This window comes from Eublepharis macularius, chromosome 2, assembly GCF_028583425.1.
Source record: "Eublepharis macularius isolate TG4126 chromosome 2, MPM_Emac_v1.0, whole genome shotgun sequence".
Lineage (NCBI taxonomy): Eukaryota > Metazoa > Chordata > Lepidosauria > Squamata > Eublepharidae > Eublepharis > Eublepharis macularius.
Window position 1 is genome coordinate 107,511,017 of NC_072791.1, and position 17,128 is coordinate 107,528,144.

General features: G+C 44.7%; 1 protein-coding gene across 2 annotated transcripts in view; it reads left to right on the plus strand.

The window, feature by feature from the left end:
• The window catches only part of METTL15 (methyltransferase like 15), a 347,029-nt gene that overhangs the window by 182,365 nt on the left and 147,536 nt on the right, over positions 1-17,128 (plus strand). For both annotated transcript variants that reach the window (XM_054972078.1, XM_054972077.1), the window contains exon 3: positions 5,623-5,759. In XM_054972078.1, coding sequence (XP_054828053.1) covers positions 5,623-5,759 — 137 coding nt within the window. The remainder of the gene's footprint in view (positions 1-5,622; positions 5,760-17,128) is intronic.

Consider the following 17,128-nt stretch of genomic DNA (forward strand, 5'->3'; position numbering starts at 1 on the left):
TCAAATGTAGTTATTGTTCAAATGTTATCATATTTTGTAATTTTCTTACTGGTTGCCTGAACAGTTCTAATATGTTTGTAATCTGCATTGAGTCCCAGGGAGAAAGATGGAGTATAAAGTAAACAAATATATTGATTGGCTTTATTCAGATAATTCAACTTGTGCCTAGGGGCATTTCTTCTGAGATCCAAAGCAAATCTTTAAATAGCAGCAGTCATGTAGCAAACGGTGGCCTTTTTTTCTTACTTACCATGGAAAGCATCTTTCCCCTTTTTTTCTTTTGAATATATAATAACACTAGGGCATTTGAATATATAACACTAGTGCATGCCATGAAAAAGCCATGATACCACCATAGCTATAGAATACAACATGGATTGTATATTTTTGAGGAACTTAATTTGTGCTGCCCTTGATTTTCCATTGTTAGTAATAGATTTGTAGGTATAATCATCTATATATATAAAGACAAGTGTCCTGACTGACTCATCAATGCCCAGCCCAAACCCCTTGACCTAGAAATTTGAAATTTGGGCAGGACATTCCTTTTGTGATGTAGGGGCTCACTAAGAAGGGATTTTAAGAAATTCGCCCCCTAAGGGGGTAAAATGGGGTCAAATGTGTTTTCCCATAGGGATACAGCTTCCCTGTGTGGCTGGGAGGCTGCTCATCCCCCTTCCCCCGCCAACTGCCAACTCAGCCATTCTGCCCTGAGGTCATTTGTCTATGCAGCCTTGATTAGCCATTAGCCCAACATTCTAAACAGCAGGCAGGCCACATGCAGTACTCAGGACACATTAAATGATTCCCAGTCATTAAACGTGTCCTGAGGTAAAAAAATACACCTCCCCTCTAGGGTTGCCAATCTCCCTGTGGGACCTGGCTTTCCTATCTGTCTGGCAGTTTGATGGGTCAACTGTGGAATTGTGTTCTGAGGTGAAAATTAGGGATTTTATATAAAAGTATGGCAGCTGAGTTTTTAAGTGTTCATGGGGAGATGGTGCACGACCTTTCTAGTGGTTATTTCAATATGAACCTCTCACAAGAACCTGCCGAAGGGCCCACCACACCACCCCTCCCTCAGTCCAACTCCACCTCACACCTCTTGCAGCCATTACCTCTTACTGCCCCTAAGAAGCCTCCTGGCAGACATTGTGCAAGATATACCGATGCTAAAAGGAGGAAGCAACTTAGAGATGCAGCAAAGAAATACGTACATCGTACTCCTGCAGTGCACTGAGCAGCAGTGGGCAATTACCAGCAAGTCCCAAGTCCAAAGGAAAGGTGACCATCCCTGCAGGCCTGGGCACAGTAGTGACGACCCTAGCAGACCTAACAGCAACGATATACCCTGATATCATCACTATCACAAAGAAGTCCATGGACGGGCTGTGCAAGCATGCCACTCTGATCCCCAAGAAAGAAAAGGCTGCCATCATTAATGAAACACAACTCCCTCGAAGGAGCAAAAATGGAGTACAGATCTGTGGACTCAGTGGTGCCAGTGGATGATGCAGTCCACTACCCTGTGGAGTTCCTCAACATGCTCAACCCTTCTGACTTCCAAGCCTACAAGCTTCTCCTCAAATTGGGGTCTCCAGAGTGGGGGGGAAACCACCAATGAGAGCCACAAAGAGGTCCTTCAGTAGAAAAAAAACCCAGTTGTATGTATTTTTTCACTTTATTTATTGCACTACAATCTTTTCCTTTTAAAAATCTTCAGTAAATGTTACATTTAGAAATTCACTTCATCAATTTTAGGCACCAACATGCTTCGCTTTATTCAAACACTTTTGTGAAGCTCGGGTAGTATGCTATTATACCACAAAACCAACTCAAACCACCACCCCCCAACCAAAAAATGTTACATACTCATAAATATTATAACTGGATTTAAAGTAGTTAAATACCATAGCAAAGCATGGACATCAAGCTAGTCTATATATATAAAGACAAGGGTCCTGACTGACTCATCAACACCCAGCCAAACTCCTGGACCTAGAAACATGAAATTTGGAGAGAACGTTCCTTTTGTGACGTAGAGGCTCACTAAGAAGGGATTTTAAGAATTTTGCCCCCTAAGTGGGTAAAAGGGGTAAAATGTGTTTTCCCATAGGGACACAGCTTCCCTGTGTGGCTGGCAGGGTGCTCCCCCCAACTGCCAACTCAGTTTCCCTGAGGTCATTTGCCTATGCGGCCTTGACTGGTAATCATCCCAACATTCTAAACAATATGCAGGACACATGCAGTACCTCAGAACACATTCAATGACTAGGAGTCTATATATATAAAGACAATGACTAGGAGTCATTGAATGTGTTCTGAGGTACTGCATGTGTCCTGCATATTGTTTAGAATGTTGGGATGATTACCAGTCAAGGCCGCATAGGCAAATGACCTCAGGGAAACTGAGTTGGCAGTTGGGGGGAGCACCCTGCCAGCCACACAGGGAAGCTGTGTCCCTATGGGAAAACACATTTTACCCCTTTTACCCACTTAGGGGGCAAAATTCCTGAGGTAAAAATACATCTCTCAGTCTGCCCCTCAGGAGTTGCCAATCTCCCTGTGGGACCTGGCTTTCCTTTTCTGGCTGGCAGGCTGATGGGTTAGCTGTGGAACTCTGTTCTGAGGTAAAAATCAGGCAAAGGAAAATGCAGACAGATGAAGAAAGACAGTACAAGACTCCTGAATAGGGATTTTATATAAAAGTCAGTATGGCAGCTGAGTTTTTAAATGTTCATGGAGAGATGGTACACAACCTTTCTTGGAGCCATTTCAATGCGAACCTCTCACATGAACCTGCTGCCCACCACACCACCCCTCCCTCAATCCAACTCCACCTCACACCTCTTGCAGCCATCTTACTGCTGTTAAGAAGCCTTCTTGCAAGATACACCAACGCTAAAAGGAGTAAACAACTTAGAGATGTGGCAAGGAAATATGCACATCCTGCTCCGGTGCACCTAGCATCAGTGGCCAAGTACGAGCAAGATCACCCCAAGGTGCACAATGCAGCAGAGTCTCTCTATGAACAAAGCAATCCTGGAAGACAAGTAGAGAGGTGCTCACTTCCATGGAAGGTCAAGGCTCACTCAAATATGGTATATGAGCCTTCACTTCCTTCAAGCTACCTCTTAACCTTATCCATGCAGAAACACCCCTGTTTAGCATCTCAAAACAAAGCAGCATGGCCCAAGTGCTGTGGAACTGTAAGCTCATTGTTTGGGATGAGAACACCATGGCACTTATGGGGTGTTTTGAGGCACTGAGCATAACACTCAAAGATGTCAAGGGCAACGAGAGAGCGAGGGGGGGAGTCACAGTGCTGTTGGCTGGAGACTTGTGGCAGACTCTGCCAGTAGTCCCAAGGGGAACTCAAGCTGATGAGGTTACTGTGTGTGTCAAGGCATCATATCTGTGACTCCTCATCAGGAAACTCTCACTAAGAAAGAACATGAGGGTCCACTTGAGAGGCGAGGTGTCCGCTGGGGAATTCATTGAATTCCTACTAAAAATAGGGGACGGATCATATCCTGAGTCCAAAGGAAAGGTGACCATCCTTGCAGGCCTGGGCACAGTAGTGAAGACCCTAGCAGACCTAACAGCCACGATTTACCCTGATATCATCACTATCACAGAGAAGTCCATGGACTGGCTATGCAAGTGTGCCATTTTGACCACCCAGATCGACAAGGCTGCCATCATTAATGAAACACAACTCACTCAAAATGGAGTACAGATCTGTGGACTCAGTGGTGCAAATGGATGATGCGGTCCGCTATCCTGTGGAGTTCCTCAGTATGCTCAACCCTCCTGGCTTCCCAGCCCACAAGCTTCTCAAAGTGGGGGCTCCAGTGATGTTGCTCCAGAACCTCAGCCCACCCAAACTCTGCAATGGCACCAGATTATGAGTGAAAGCCTCCACAGGGAACATCATTGAGGCCACATTGTTCACCGGCAATGCTCAGGGGGGGGGGAGGAAGTTGGTGCTCATACTACATATATCACTCAGACCATCAGAGAACCCCTTCAAATTCAAGAGACTGCAGTTCCCCCTCAAGGCCTGCTTTGCTATGACGATGATCAAGTCCGAGGGGCAGACACTGAAGGTGGCAAGAATTGACTTGAGGGAGGACTGCATCTCACATGGGCAGTTCTACGTGGCTTGCTCCAGAGTGAGTTCACCCAGCAGCCTGGTGATCTTAGCACCTGAGGAGAAAATCACCAATAAGGTCTACAAAGAGGTCCTTTAGTAGAAAAAAAAGGTTGTACATATTTTTCACTTTATTTATTGCACTACAATCTTTTCCTTTTAAAATCTCTTCAATAAATGTTACATTTCAAAATTCACTTCATCAGTTTTCAGCATCAACATGCTTCACTTTATTCAAACACCTTTGTGAAGCTCACTATTCTATTATACTATAAAACCAACTAAGCCCCCCCTCCACACACACACACACACACACACACAAACCAAAAAATGTTCCATACCATAAATATTATAACTGGAATTAAAGTAGTTAAATACCGTAGTGAAGCACGGGCATCAAGCTAGTATAGTTATATATATGCTGACAGTTTACAATCAAGCACAAACAAATTGAGGGACCAACAGTGATTCATAGAGGGGTTTCATGCCTTCCACTCCCTCTGCTTTCCCTCTGGACATCCCCCTGTCAGTGGCTACAGTCTCTACATTTTCCTTCTCTCTCACTCACCTATCTTTTTCTGTTTCTCCCTCTGACAGCCTCTGCCCCTCCTTCTCCATTTTTGGTCTCCTGACCCATCTTCAGCTTTCCTCGTTTACCTTCCATTCTTCCTATCTTGCTTTCTCTTGCTCTTTCTCCTTCCCTTGCTCTGACACTAGCAACTTTGAAATGTGAGTTGTGAGTTTCCTAGCAACATCCCCAAAGGTTACTGTCATAACAGTCTCACGAGATCTCAGTGGCACACTTTTGTTAAAAAGGCAGGCTTTGCTTCTGTGATTTATATGTGTTTTTTTGACCTTCAGTGAATTTTTTTCACATTTCAATTTTTTTTCCTGCAAACTTGAAGCTCCCCCCCACGACTTTGGAAAAGTCTACTCTTCTACATCTGGCCCCATTATGAGGATTTTTTCTATTCACACTCTGTGACTTGATTTAGAATTAGATACAATAATTTAAAAAAATATACACGCTCATATTCATGTATATATTTCCTCAGAGGTAAGACTTGTTAAAATAAAGACCAGAGAAGTATGTATCAATGATCTTAATATCTGTCATGGTTAATTTTTGAAATGTTATAATACTAAAAACATTAGAGCAGGTTTCTTCAGCATGGTGCCAAAGAGCACCATGGCACATGCAAGTATTTCTCTTGCTCTCTGCCAAGTTTTTCAGAAAGTTGGTGAGACCATTGTAAGGCAAGTCAATAAAAAATTATATGTGGACCTAAGGACTGCAACTCAACTAAAAGGCAACTGAGCTCATTGGTTTTTTGGTTAATATGTTAAGTGAAAGTTAAATGTATCAATTTTCAATTGAAAAAGTATCGGTGAATATGTGTGTTTGAAAAGTTTGATTTTTTTTCTGTGCTGTTCAATAAAATAACAAGGTTATCCATTTTGTCCATTAGTGTCTTCTCGATATGACATTTGGAGCAGGAGGCCATGCCAAGGCACTTTTGCAAAAAGCAGCAGATATTAAAATATATGCACTTGACAGAGACCCCACAGCTTTTGAATTAGCTCAGCAGCTTTCTGAATCTCATCCGTGAGTACAGTTTTTAATAATTTATATCTCAGTAATATCAACTTCTGTATGTATGGTTAACATAAATTCCACAAGGTAGATAGCCACGTTAGTATGTCCGTAGAAAAGAGCAAGAGTCCAGTAGCACCTATAAGACTAACCAAGTTTGTGGTAGGGTATGAGCTTTTGTGAGACACAGTTCACTTCTTCAGATAAATTCCACAAACATACACAATTTGTACTCGTAATTTTAGATAATTACCAGTAACAACATATCCTATCTTGCATATAGTATTTGTATGGCAGCCCTGCATTTAATAAAATAAATTATTTCACTTAAATGATTGATCTAGAGTGATGGTCTTCTACATTAAAGAAAAAATGAGTCAGTAGCTTTAGAATTTCTTTACTCATTTTGGTTTAAATTGCTATTGCATTTCTTGTAATATTTGGTAGTTTTTTGCATCAAGTAGTAAAAGATCTGACTGTTAGGATGATAACTGAAAGTTTCATAAAAACTCTCATCAGTGGTTTCTAGTTATCTTTGTGTGTTTTCCCCATTTGATCTTCTGCTAAAGGCTTTCCTCCTGTGAAATTTTCTTTATTCTGTGTTCTTCATGCTTTTCTACTGCTCTGATTTTTCAAAATTCCAGGTTCTTAGACAGGTTTACTGGCCCTTTCTCTAAAAACTATGGAAAAGAGAACATTTGCTCTAGTAGATCTTTGGTAGGGAAAAGAGATATATAAATAAGGGCCAAGTCTCTATTTTTGCATCAGCTCAAGTGGAGTTTTGTGGACTCAGTACCCTCATCTTTCTTAGTTATGGCAAAAACAAAGCATGCCTCAATATTCAGTGAACATATTTTAAAAATGACTTATCAGTTAAGCTTCTTAGTAAAAGGTGAAAGACTTATGCGATCTGAAGAGAAACCAGAGTTAAGCTTCTTAGAACACTGATAGATGGTTAATTGTATTTCATTAGGCCACTTTTGTGGTGCTTCTTACTAACCTACATGATACACAATCCACAAAACAATCTGATTGTTCAGTGTCTGAAGTTTACCAGATCTGATTCTAGTTAGCTAGCCAAATTTTATTTCCAGAGCTAACTGTATGTGACCTTGTATGAAAGAAAACTGGAAAGCTCAGGTATGTTTCTCTAGGCTCCTAGATAATTGACACGGTACAAGTATGGTGAAATTTGCTATTACAGGACTGCAATTCAGAATTTGTTCTTTGTACTAAAATCAAAGGATAGTCATATTGGTAGATTGTGGCTTTTAGGTAGAGTAACCAGGTCCCTTTTCCTTCCTGTGGGGGGAAGACCTGGCATCACCTTTGTTTTACTTTCCATGTGCGTGCAAAGCATGCACACGTTCTCAGACATATGTGGCAACATCACTTACAGGAAGTAACATCACAGGCCTAGGAATGCACGCATGCTTTGCTCCAGGCTAATTCAGCCCCATGTGAAGTGTGGGAGCGCTCCCAATGCGGTGTGATGACTTCACTCCTGGGAGTGGCGTCATCATGATGCCCTGGGACCATGCCCTGGAGGCCTGTTCCCCACCTTTCCCCCCCATCAGCCAGGTGAGTGGTGGCAGGGGGTGGGAGTGAGGGACCTCTCCCTGGGCAAATGGCAACCTTACTCATACAGTGAAATCCTAACCAGAGTTACTCCAGTCTAAGTCCATTGATTGAGTAACTCTGCTTAGGATTGCACTGTTAGGGCTCTTGTATGCAGTTCAGGAATCAGTGTTAAAATACTGAGAATTCCACTTTTCAAGCATTGCCCTCAATGTCAATCATGTTGTCAAATATTAGGCTGAATAGGAAGAATTGCATCTGATGCTGAATTCTAAAGATTAATTCTAGAAATAGCTCTTTTTGGCATAGGTGGTTATGGGATATACTTACTTCATACACATATGGACATTAGCTTTTTATATACCTCTTCAAAGTGCTTGGAAAATTCAAGCATTTCCAAAGAATTTCCCATGCCAAATATAGTCATTTTAGAAATAAAAAATGGTTAATCTTGCACAATATATTCTTCAATCTTACATGAGGATGAATTAATTGTATAGTAAATTTCAGCTGAGGTTCTTAAAATAATTCTAGATTAAGAATCTGTAAAATGACTACAGATAATTTTAGTTAGGAATACTGGGAGCCAATATGGTTATGGTGTTAAACTACACTAGGGGAGACCCAGATTCAAATCCCCACTCCCTGAGAAACACATTGGGTGATCTTGGGTCAGTCATTCTCAGATAAATCTACCACACAGTTGTTGTGAAGATAAAATGGAGGACAGAAGAACTATGTATTCTCTGGTGGTTTGGAAGTGGATCAGTCTTGACTGATGGGAAGTAGCTCCTCCTCTGTTCCAGGGTCAGTCGAATCAGATGATCCTCTAGGGGAGCGCTCTTCCCTGGCACACCAATTTTTTGCCGACCCTGCTCTTGCAGGGAGTCGAATCGCTGTGCTGTTCCGAGCACCGATCCTTAAAAAAATAAATAAATAAAAATAAAAAAGAAGAGAAGAAAATAAGAAGAAATCAACTGCCTCTGGGGAAAAGGAAGGGCTTGTCTCTCCACCCCAATCCTCCCATTCACCCCCCTCAACCCTCAGGCCAGGCTGCCCGAGAGCTGCAGCCGTGGCGGTGCAGAGTAATTTCAGCACCAAAAGCCAAGGACTGCACTACGCAGCAGGACAGGGGTGGAGGAAGCGAGGCTGATGCCGAGACTGTGCAGCGGCACTCGTGTACACCTTGCAGCAGAACGCCGGGGAACGCGGCACGAGCCCAACGAGGACAAGGAGATAGAAAAGGCAGGCAGCGAGCGTTCAGAAAGTGCTGTGCCATGCAACAGACAAGCCCCGCAGAAGCACAGCAACAGTGGCAGCAGCTGGGAGAGTTCCTGTGCCCTTCAGAAGCCCAGTAAGTGACCCTTTGGGACACTGAGAATGGAGGGTAGTTACTTCTGAGTAGGAGCACGGCAGGGGAACCTGTATTCCAGGGGCCCAGTCAGTACTGATAAGGCTCCTTGTTTGTTTGTTTTTTCCTGTCTTTCCTCTCCCCCCCCTTTCCCTTTAGGCAGGAAGATGCTGTTGGTGGGAATGGCGGCCAAGGCAAGCATGGAGGGGCCTAGCACAGCTTCAGGCAGAGTCAGAGGCCTAGAATTGTCTAACTCTCCTGCCTCCACTCAGTCTTCACAAGGCCCCAGTGGACTTAGCCAAGAGGGCAGCCAATTAGACCTTTCAGGCCCAGAGGCCAAAGAAAACCTTCTGGCCTGGATAAGGACAGAGCTTAATAAGGGGTTTAAAGAAGTGATGGACACAATCAAGGGGCACGGTTCATCACAGAAAGGCGAACCAACCCCAGGGCCAAGTAAGACAGCCAGGCCCAAGCACTTCTGTACTCCTCCCAAAGCCAAGAAAAGTAGAGGTCAGGTGAAATATCTAGAAGAAGATTCTAGTCTGTCGGAGGAACTCCAGTCAGAATCTGAGGCCCCAGACCATCACTCTGACAGTGAGGAAGGGGAACTCTCTGACGAACAGGAAGAAAATGGTTATGTTATTCAAATCAGGCTCTTCCCCCAGGAGGTCTTCCCCAAACTTCTCCCCAAGGTTCTGAGAACCTTGGAAATTGCTGAGGCACACGTGGGGAAGGAGGAATTAGACCCAGCTTTCCCTCAAGGTTTAGAGAAAGTTCTCCCCAAAGTGGGCTCTGCTAACACGGGAGTACCTCTACCAGCAATTTTCCATAGTGTCTTAAAAGCAGAATGGGAAAACCCAGCCAGACCTGAAACATACCAATCTGTATTTAATAAGTTTTACTCCCTGGCCCCTGAGGCTACAAGAAAACTTAAGCTGCCAGTGGTGGACGATCCAGTAACCAGCTTGGCCACCACATCAGTACTGCCCGTGGATGTGGAAGGAATGCCCAAGGATCCCTCAGACAAGAAAACTGAACAGGCATTGCAAAGGGACTTTGAGGCCTCGGCCACCTCGTTCAGAGCTTCGGCAACCAGATCCCTATTCGCCAGGCCAGCATTTAATTGGGCATTAATCTGGCGGCGGCAGGCAGAGAGATGCCTAAGGAGGTTAAGAATGAGGTCAAGAAAATAGCCTTGGCTATAGCCTTTGCAGCTGTTGCTACTCTGGACTCATTCCAAACGTCCTCAAGAGCAATGGGATTTAATGTAGCGGCTCGGAGGAATACATGGCTGAGGAACTGGGACGTGGATCCTCCTGCTAGGACCAAGGTAGCAGCAATCCCATTCATGGGAACCAAATTATTTGGAGAAGCCCTGGACAAATATTTGGTGGAGGACACAGAGAAGAAGAAGGTCCTTCCATCTAAGAAAAAGGAAGTGAAGGCTAAAGACAAGCACTCTTTTCGTGACTCCAAGCGACCCATCAGACAGAGTGCCTCGAGATCTTACAGGAACAGATGGCAACCGAGACTCAGAAGTGATAACAGATCCTTCTCCTTTCGGAAACCCAGTCAGCAATCCAAAGGACAGAAAAAGGCTCAGCAGGCATAACTATGGTCAACCAGCAGCCATACCAACTGGGAGTCGACTACGGAAATTCTCAACACAGTGGGAAAGGACAATCACAGACAAATGGGTATTGGAAACAATATCCAGGGGCTACTTTCTGGAATTCCAGTCCCTACCCCGAATCGTATAGTCTATATACAGAAAAATCCTTTAGAATCAAAATACCTACAAATAATGGGAGCGATTCAACACCTATTATCAATCAAGGCCATAGAACCAGTACCGACTCCTTACTGGAACAGGGGAGTGTACTCAGTATTCTTCATTGTACCAAAGAAGAACGGAGATATCAAAGCAATTCTGGATCTACGCTGGTTGAATCAATTCATTGCATCGCCCAAATTCAAGATGGAGACATTGAGGTCGATCACGGGAGCCATACAGAAGGGGGACTTTCTAGCCTCCATCAATCTCTCAGAGGCCTACTTGCATATCCCTATCAAGGAGAGACACAGACAATACCTTCACTTTGCATACAATGGAGAACACTTCCAGTACAATGCTCTTCCTTTTATGCTTAAGTCTTCTCCCAGAGTATTCACAAAGGTGCTAGTGACCTTGGTAGCCTTCCTCAGGCTACGGGGCATTTATCTATTTCCATATCTGGACGACATGCTAATAAAAACCCCATCTCTACTGATGGGGGTGGAAGCCATTCAAACGACCATTACTTGTCTGGAGAGTCATGGATTTGTGGTCAACAGGGACAAGAGCAACCTATCTCCTGTTCAAAAGATTACACATCTGGGAGTGACCATAGATACTGTCAAGGACAGGATGTTTATTTCGAAAGAGAGACAAGAAAAGATTTTGTCACTGATACGAGTAATTCAGAAGAAGACAAAGGCAGAAGTCATGCTGCTAGCCAAGCTTCTGGGAATGATGGTGTCCTGTCAAGACACGTTGACATGGTCCAGATTCCATTCAAGACTGCTACAGAGACTCTTACAACCCTTTCAAAGGATCATAGCACACAAGGGACACAGACACATACTGATACCCGAATCTTTGAAGGAGGAAATGAATTGGTGGTTGACACCGAACAGATTCGAAGAAGGGGTCCCTCTCAGAGAACCAGACAGGAAGGTGCTGACTACAGATGCAAGCCTGACCAGATGGGGAGCACATGCAAGGGGCTGCATGGCCCAAGGTGCTTGGTCAGTACAAGAAAAACCAAACAGCATAAATTGGCTGGAACTGAGGGCCATCAAGATGGGATTATGGGAACTCCAGGAGTTACTGAGAGGACACCATATACTTACACAAACAGACAACACTACAGCAAAAGCGCATGTGAACAGGCAAGGAGGAAACAGGTACAGAAACCTGAACAGTGAGGCAGAGGAGATCAAGCTCTGGGCAGAGCAGAATCTGAAATCAATAAAGGCCATCCATGTAGCGAGGGTGCAGAACATGATAGCGGACTGGCTGAGCAGGAACAGAGTCGATCATGCAGAGTGGACACTGAACCGAAAGATCTTCACTCAGCTCTGTATGAGATACGGGAACCCGGAAGTGGACCTGTTCGCTTCAAGCGAGCACAGCTTCCAAGATTCTTTGCCAGACAAGGCATTAGGAATGGATGCACTAAACGAAGAATGGCCACAGGCTCTTCGTGGTGCAACAACAAGCAGAGGTGATAGTGATTGCCCGCTTCTGGCCAAGGAGATGGTGGTTCCAGGAATTGAAACGCCTCTCGATAATGGAACCATGGAGTCTGCCACAGTGTGAGGATCTTCTCTTCCAGGGGAAGATGTTTCATCCAGATCCAGCGTCCTTGAAATTAACAGCCTGGAGATTGAGCGCCAGCAACTGTCGGACCTAGGATATAAGGACAGTGTGATAGCTACCATGTTGGCCTCCAGGAAGAGATCCACTAATAGAAGCTATAACAAAACATGGCAAACCTTTTACACATAGTGTAGACAGAAGGACATGGACCCATTAACAGCATCTGTGAAGGAGATACTCTTTTTCCTTCAGGAAGGACTGGATAAAGGACTTAGCACGAGTACCCTAAAGAGGCAAATAGCAGCCATCTCCGTGATCAGAGGATCGAACAGAGGGATATCCCTCACCAGTCACCCGCATATTAAACAGTTTCTGAGGGGAACCGTGCTCCTTAACCCACCTCAGGTTCATAGGTTTCCAACTTGGAATCTGAATGTTGTGCTAAAAGCTCTCGCTAAGGGACCTTTTGAACCCATGGCTATGTGTCAACTCAAGGACTTAACTATTAAAACCTTATTCCTAGTGGGAATTACCTCAGCTTGGAGGGTATCCAAGATTGGAGCCTTGTTGGTAAACGCAGAGTTATGCATTTTTCATAATGACAAGGTAGTACTAAGGCCTGACCCAACTTTCATCCCCAAGGTAAACTCAGCTTTCCACAGGGGGGAGGATATCATACCGCCATCCTTCTGTAACAACCCTAAGCATGAAAAGGAGAAGGAATGGCACAAATTAGACGTGAGATGGGCACTCAGCTTTTACATAGACAGGACAAAGGATATTAGAAAGGTGGAAAACATGTTCATCTCCTTTAGGAAGAACTCTCTAGGGCAAAAGGTGTCTACGTCCACTCTGAGTAGATGGATCAGAGACTGCATTACACTAGCGTATAAGGTTAGACAACTGACACCTCCAGAGGGAATCACTGCCCACTCTCTGAGAGGGGCAGCTACATCAGCAGTGTATAAAACCTTTCCTTCTCTGGATAGGCACTCAGCTTTTACATAGACAGGACAAAAGATATTAGAAAGGTGGGAAACATGTTCATCTCCTTTAGGAAGAACTCTCTAGGGCAAAAGGTGTCTACATCCACTCTGAGTAGATGGATCAGGGACTGCATTACACTAGCGTATAAGGTTAGACAACTGACACCTCCAGAGAGAATCACTGCCCACTCTCTGAGAGGGGCAGCTACATCGGCAGTGTATAGAACCTTTCCTTCTCTGGATAGGATTTGTAGGACACCACTTGGAAGTCAGTGCATACCTTTACAAGACACTACAAGGTAGACAAAACAGCCTCGGCTGAGGCTGCGTTCGGAAGAAGGGTGTTACAGTACGCTTTATGAACAAGTTTACCCGTCCAAAGAAGTACTGCTAGACGTATATCCTGTCAGTCAAGACTGACCCACTTCCAAACCACCGGAGAATGGAAGATTTGTATTCACTTACCGTGAAGCTTACTTGTTTGTGGTTTGGAAGTGGGTCAGTCTAACCCATCCAGGTTAAAGTTTAGAATGTTGGGTTGTGGTTAAGTGTTGTTTTAGTGTTCAGTTTGTTGACATAATGGCTGGTATGGACAGACCAAGCAAAAGCAGCAGAGTCTAGAGGGCTTGGGAAAGAACTGGCATGCCAGGGAAGAGCCCTCCCCTAGAGGATCGTCTGATTCAACCGACCCTGGAACAGAGGAGGAGCTACTTACCGTCAGTCAAGACTGACCCACTTCCAAACCACCGAGAAGTAAGCTTCACGGTAAGTGAATACAAATCTTCCATTCTATCCTGAGCTCCTTGGAGAAATGCTAGGATTGTTAAAAAACCTCCTCTAAATAAATAAATGGTAGTGGAAAGTGTCTTCAAGTTATAGCTGATTTATGGTGACTCCTACTGCAATTTTCAAGGCAAAAAACTAACAGAGGTGGTTTGCCATTTACTGCCTCTGCAATGCTGGTCTTCGTTGGAAGTCTTCCATCAAATTACTAATCACAGCCAACCTTGCTTAGCTTTTGAGAACTGCCAAGATTGGTCTTGCTTGGGCTATTCAGATCAGGACAAATAATGAGAGAGGGGTATAAATAGTAGTGGTTTTTTATAGTCAGTACTATTATATTCTCCGGAGAGTGGGAGTGGGGCATTCCAAACTATTGGGAACGTAGCTCCTCCTTTCCAATGCAGGGTCAGCCGACTCTTTTGATCCCAGAGGGGAGGGGATCATTCCAGCATTCTACAGTTTTTTCTGGCACTGCTTAAGTGCAGGACTACTCTGACTACGCTCTGCAGAGAGCGACGATCCCAGCATCAAAGGATCAAATGGACGTAGAACAAAAGCAGGACACAGGGCACAAAAGCCAACAGTCCTTGCATTTCCTGGGAGCCAGGCAAAAAAGACTGTCTCCAGAGATGAACTTGGCTCTGTGGGCAAACTCCCCCCCCCTCCATTGGCAACCACTGAGCCTAGGGAGGCATGAAGACAACCGCAGCAGCCTAGCCTGGTGCAAGAAAGGGTTGATTTAAACTGTGTTCCCGCCCTTAGGTGCAAGCAAAAGCAGGCTTCAGTATAAGCATCAGAGACGGTAAGACTACCCAGACAGGGAGAGGGGTGGATTGGTCTAGATTGAGGGATCCCCAACCCATCATTTCTTTCATTTTTGTTCTTTATTCTCTCCCTTCCAACCCCTCCAGTTTGGGCGAGAAGGAGCGTCTGGCAGTTGACATGGCAGCTAGCGCAGGCCTCACTGATACAGCTGATACTGCAAATGCCAAGTGTGATTTGGATCTGCCCAGTTTTCCAGTTTCCACCTCTTCTCAGATATCAGGGAGTGGGGAGCAAGAGAGAACTCAGGAACTAGACTTCAGGGGAGAAGAGGCTAAAACTAACTTGACATGGCTTAGGTCAGAAATTAAGAGAGAGTTCAGGGAGGCCCTGAAGGAGCTTCCCCAGGGTAAGGCCCCATATGGGCCCTCAGAGAGATAGGGACGATCCCTTAAAAGGAGATCCAGTCCCAGGGGAAAAAAGAGGATTTCTCTCAGTCTCCCTTAAGACCTAAAAGAAGAAGGAGGGAGGATAAACAAGCTCACAGAGATCCTAGCTCTCTGCTGGATAGTCAATCGGAGAACTCTCAGGGACCTCACTCTTCCTCAGATAGGGAAGAGGGTGAGTTATCAGATGAGCAGGAGGAAGAGGAACTAATGCCTACCATACACACTAGGCTGTTTCCTCAGGAGCTTTACAGTAGATTGTTACCCAAAGTGCTGAGAGTGTTGGAGATAACACATTATCCCAAAGGAAAAGAGGAACCAAATCCAGAATTCTCAGAAGGGTCAGAGAGAGTTCTCCCTAAGTCAGGGACTGTCACCTCAGTCATATCCCTGCCAACAGCCTTTTTTGATGTGATCGGGACAGAATGGGAACCCCAGCCAAACCAAAAGCTCCCTATGCAGTCTGTAAGAAGCTTTACTCACTGACTCCAGGGGCTACCAAGAAACTTAAGTTGCCACTGCAACCCAGTGACCAGTTTGACATCTACCTCTGTGCTACCCATGGATGCGGAAGGCACGTCCCCAAGGACCCTTGTGACAGAAGAATAGAGCAAGCCCTCCACAGAGATTTTGAAGCATCATCCCCGTCACTCAAGCTATCAATGGCGACTTCACTCTTTGCAAGGGCAGCGCATTCCTGGGCCTCAGACCTTGCAGCGGCAGGGAAGGAAGTGCAAAATGAGATCAAAGATGAGGTAAGGAAGATTGCACCAGCAATGGCTTTCACAGTGGATGCTTCCTTAGACACCTTGCAGTTAGCCTCCAGAGCTATGGCCTTCAATGTAGCATCCAGACATATTAAGTGGCTCAGAAATTGGGACATTGATCCAGTGGTACAAGCCAAGGTGTCAGGGATTCCATTCAAGGGGGTCAACCTTTTTGCTGTGACCTTGGATAGGTATCTAGTAGAGGACAAAGAAAAGGTCCTACCATCAAAGAGAAAAGAGAGCAAACCAAGAAGGAGTGTCCAATCCTTTCGAGACTCCAACAGGACATGGCGTACAAACAACTCAAGACCAATTAAAGGTTGGTGGCAACCCAAGACCTGAGACACAAATAGACCCCTCTCATACGGAAAAACAGAACATCCTTCAAACGGATCAAAAAAGAACCTCTCGGCATGACTATCTGAAAAGTCAGGTACCACAGAGGGTCAGGGGGCGTCTACATAAGTTTTCACATGTATGGAATCACTCAGTGATGGACAAATGGGTACTAGACATAATAAACAATGTCTACACCTTAGAATTCACCTCGATGCCCCCCAATCGCTTCAGACGGGTACCAAAGAAAAACTCAGGCAGAAAACACATGCTCATACAAAAAGCCATTCACTACCTGCTTGAAATAGAAGCTATATAACCAGTACCAGAAGATCACAGAGCCCAAGGGGTGTACTCAGTCTTCTTCATTGTGTGGAAGAAGAATGGAGGCACAAGAGCGATTCTGGACCTAAAGTGATTAAACTTGTTTTTCAGGACTTGCAAATTCAAAACGGAGACAATCAGATCCATAGTGACCACCATTCAAGAAAAAGATTTCTTGGCATCCATCGATCTCTCGGAGGCCTACTTGCACGTCCCAATAAGGGAGTCACACAGAAGGTTCCTACGATTTGCATATGATGGGGAGCACTGTCAGTACCCGGCACTTCCCTTTTGTCTGAAGTCATCACCCAGAGTATTTACAAAGATACTGGTAACTCTGGTGGCACACCTGAGACTTCAGGGCATGTCTCTCTTCCCATATTTTGATGACATACTCATCATACCCATCGCTGGAGGTAGCCTTGATGGTGGTAGACCTTACAATGCTTGCAGGAACATAGATTCATAATAAACACAGAAAAGAGCTCCCTTTTCCCCATCCAAACGATCACCCACCTAGGAGTGGACATAAACAAGATTAGGGACACAATCTTATCGCAACAGAGGCAAGTAAAATTGAGATCCATCTTTTAAAAGGTCAGAAACCAATGGAAGGTGAAAGTCATGACGTTGGCACAACTGTTGGGGACCATGGTTTTGTGCCAGGACGTAGTACAATAGGTGAGG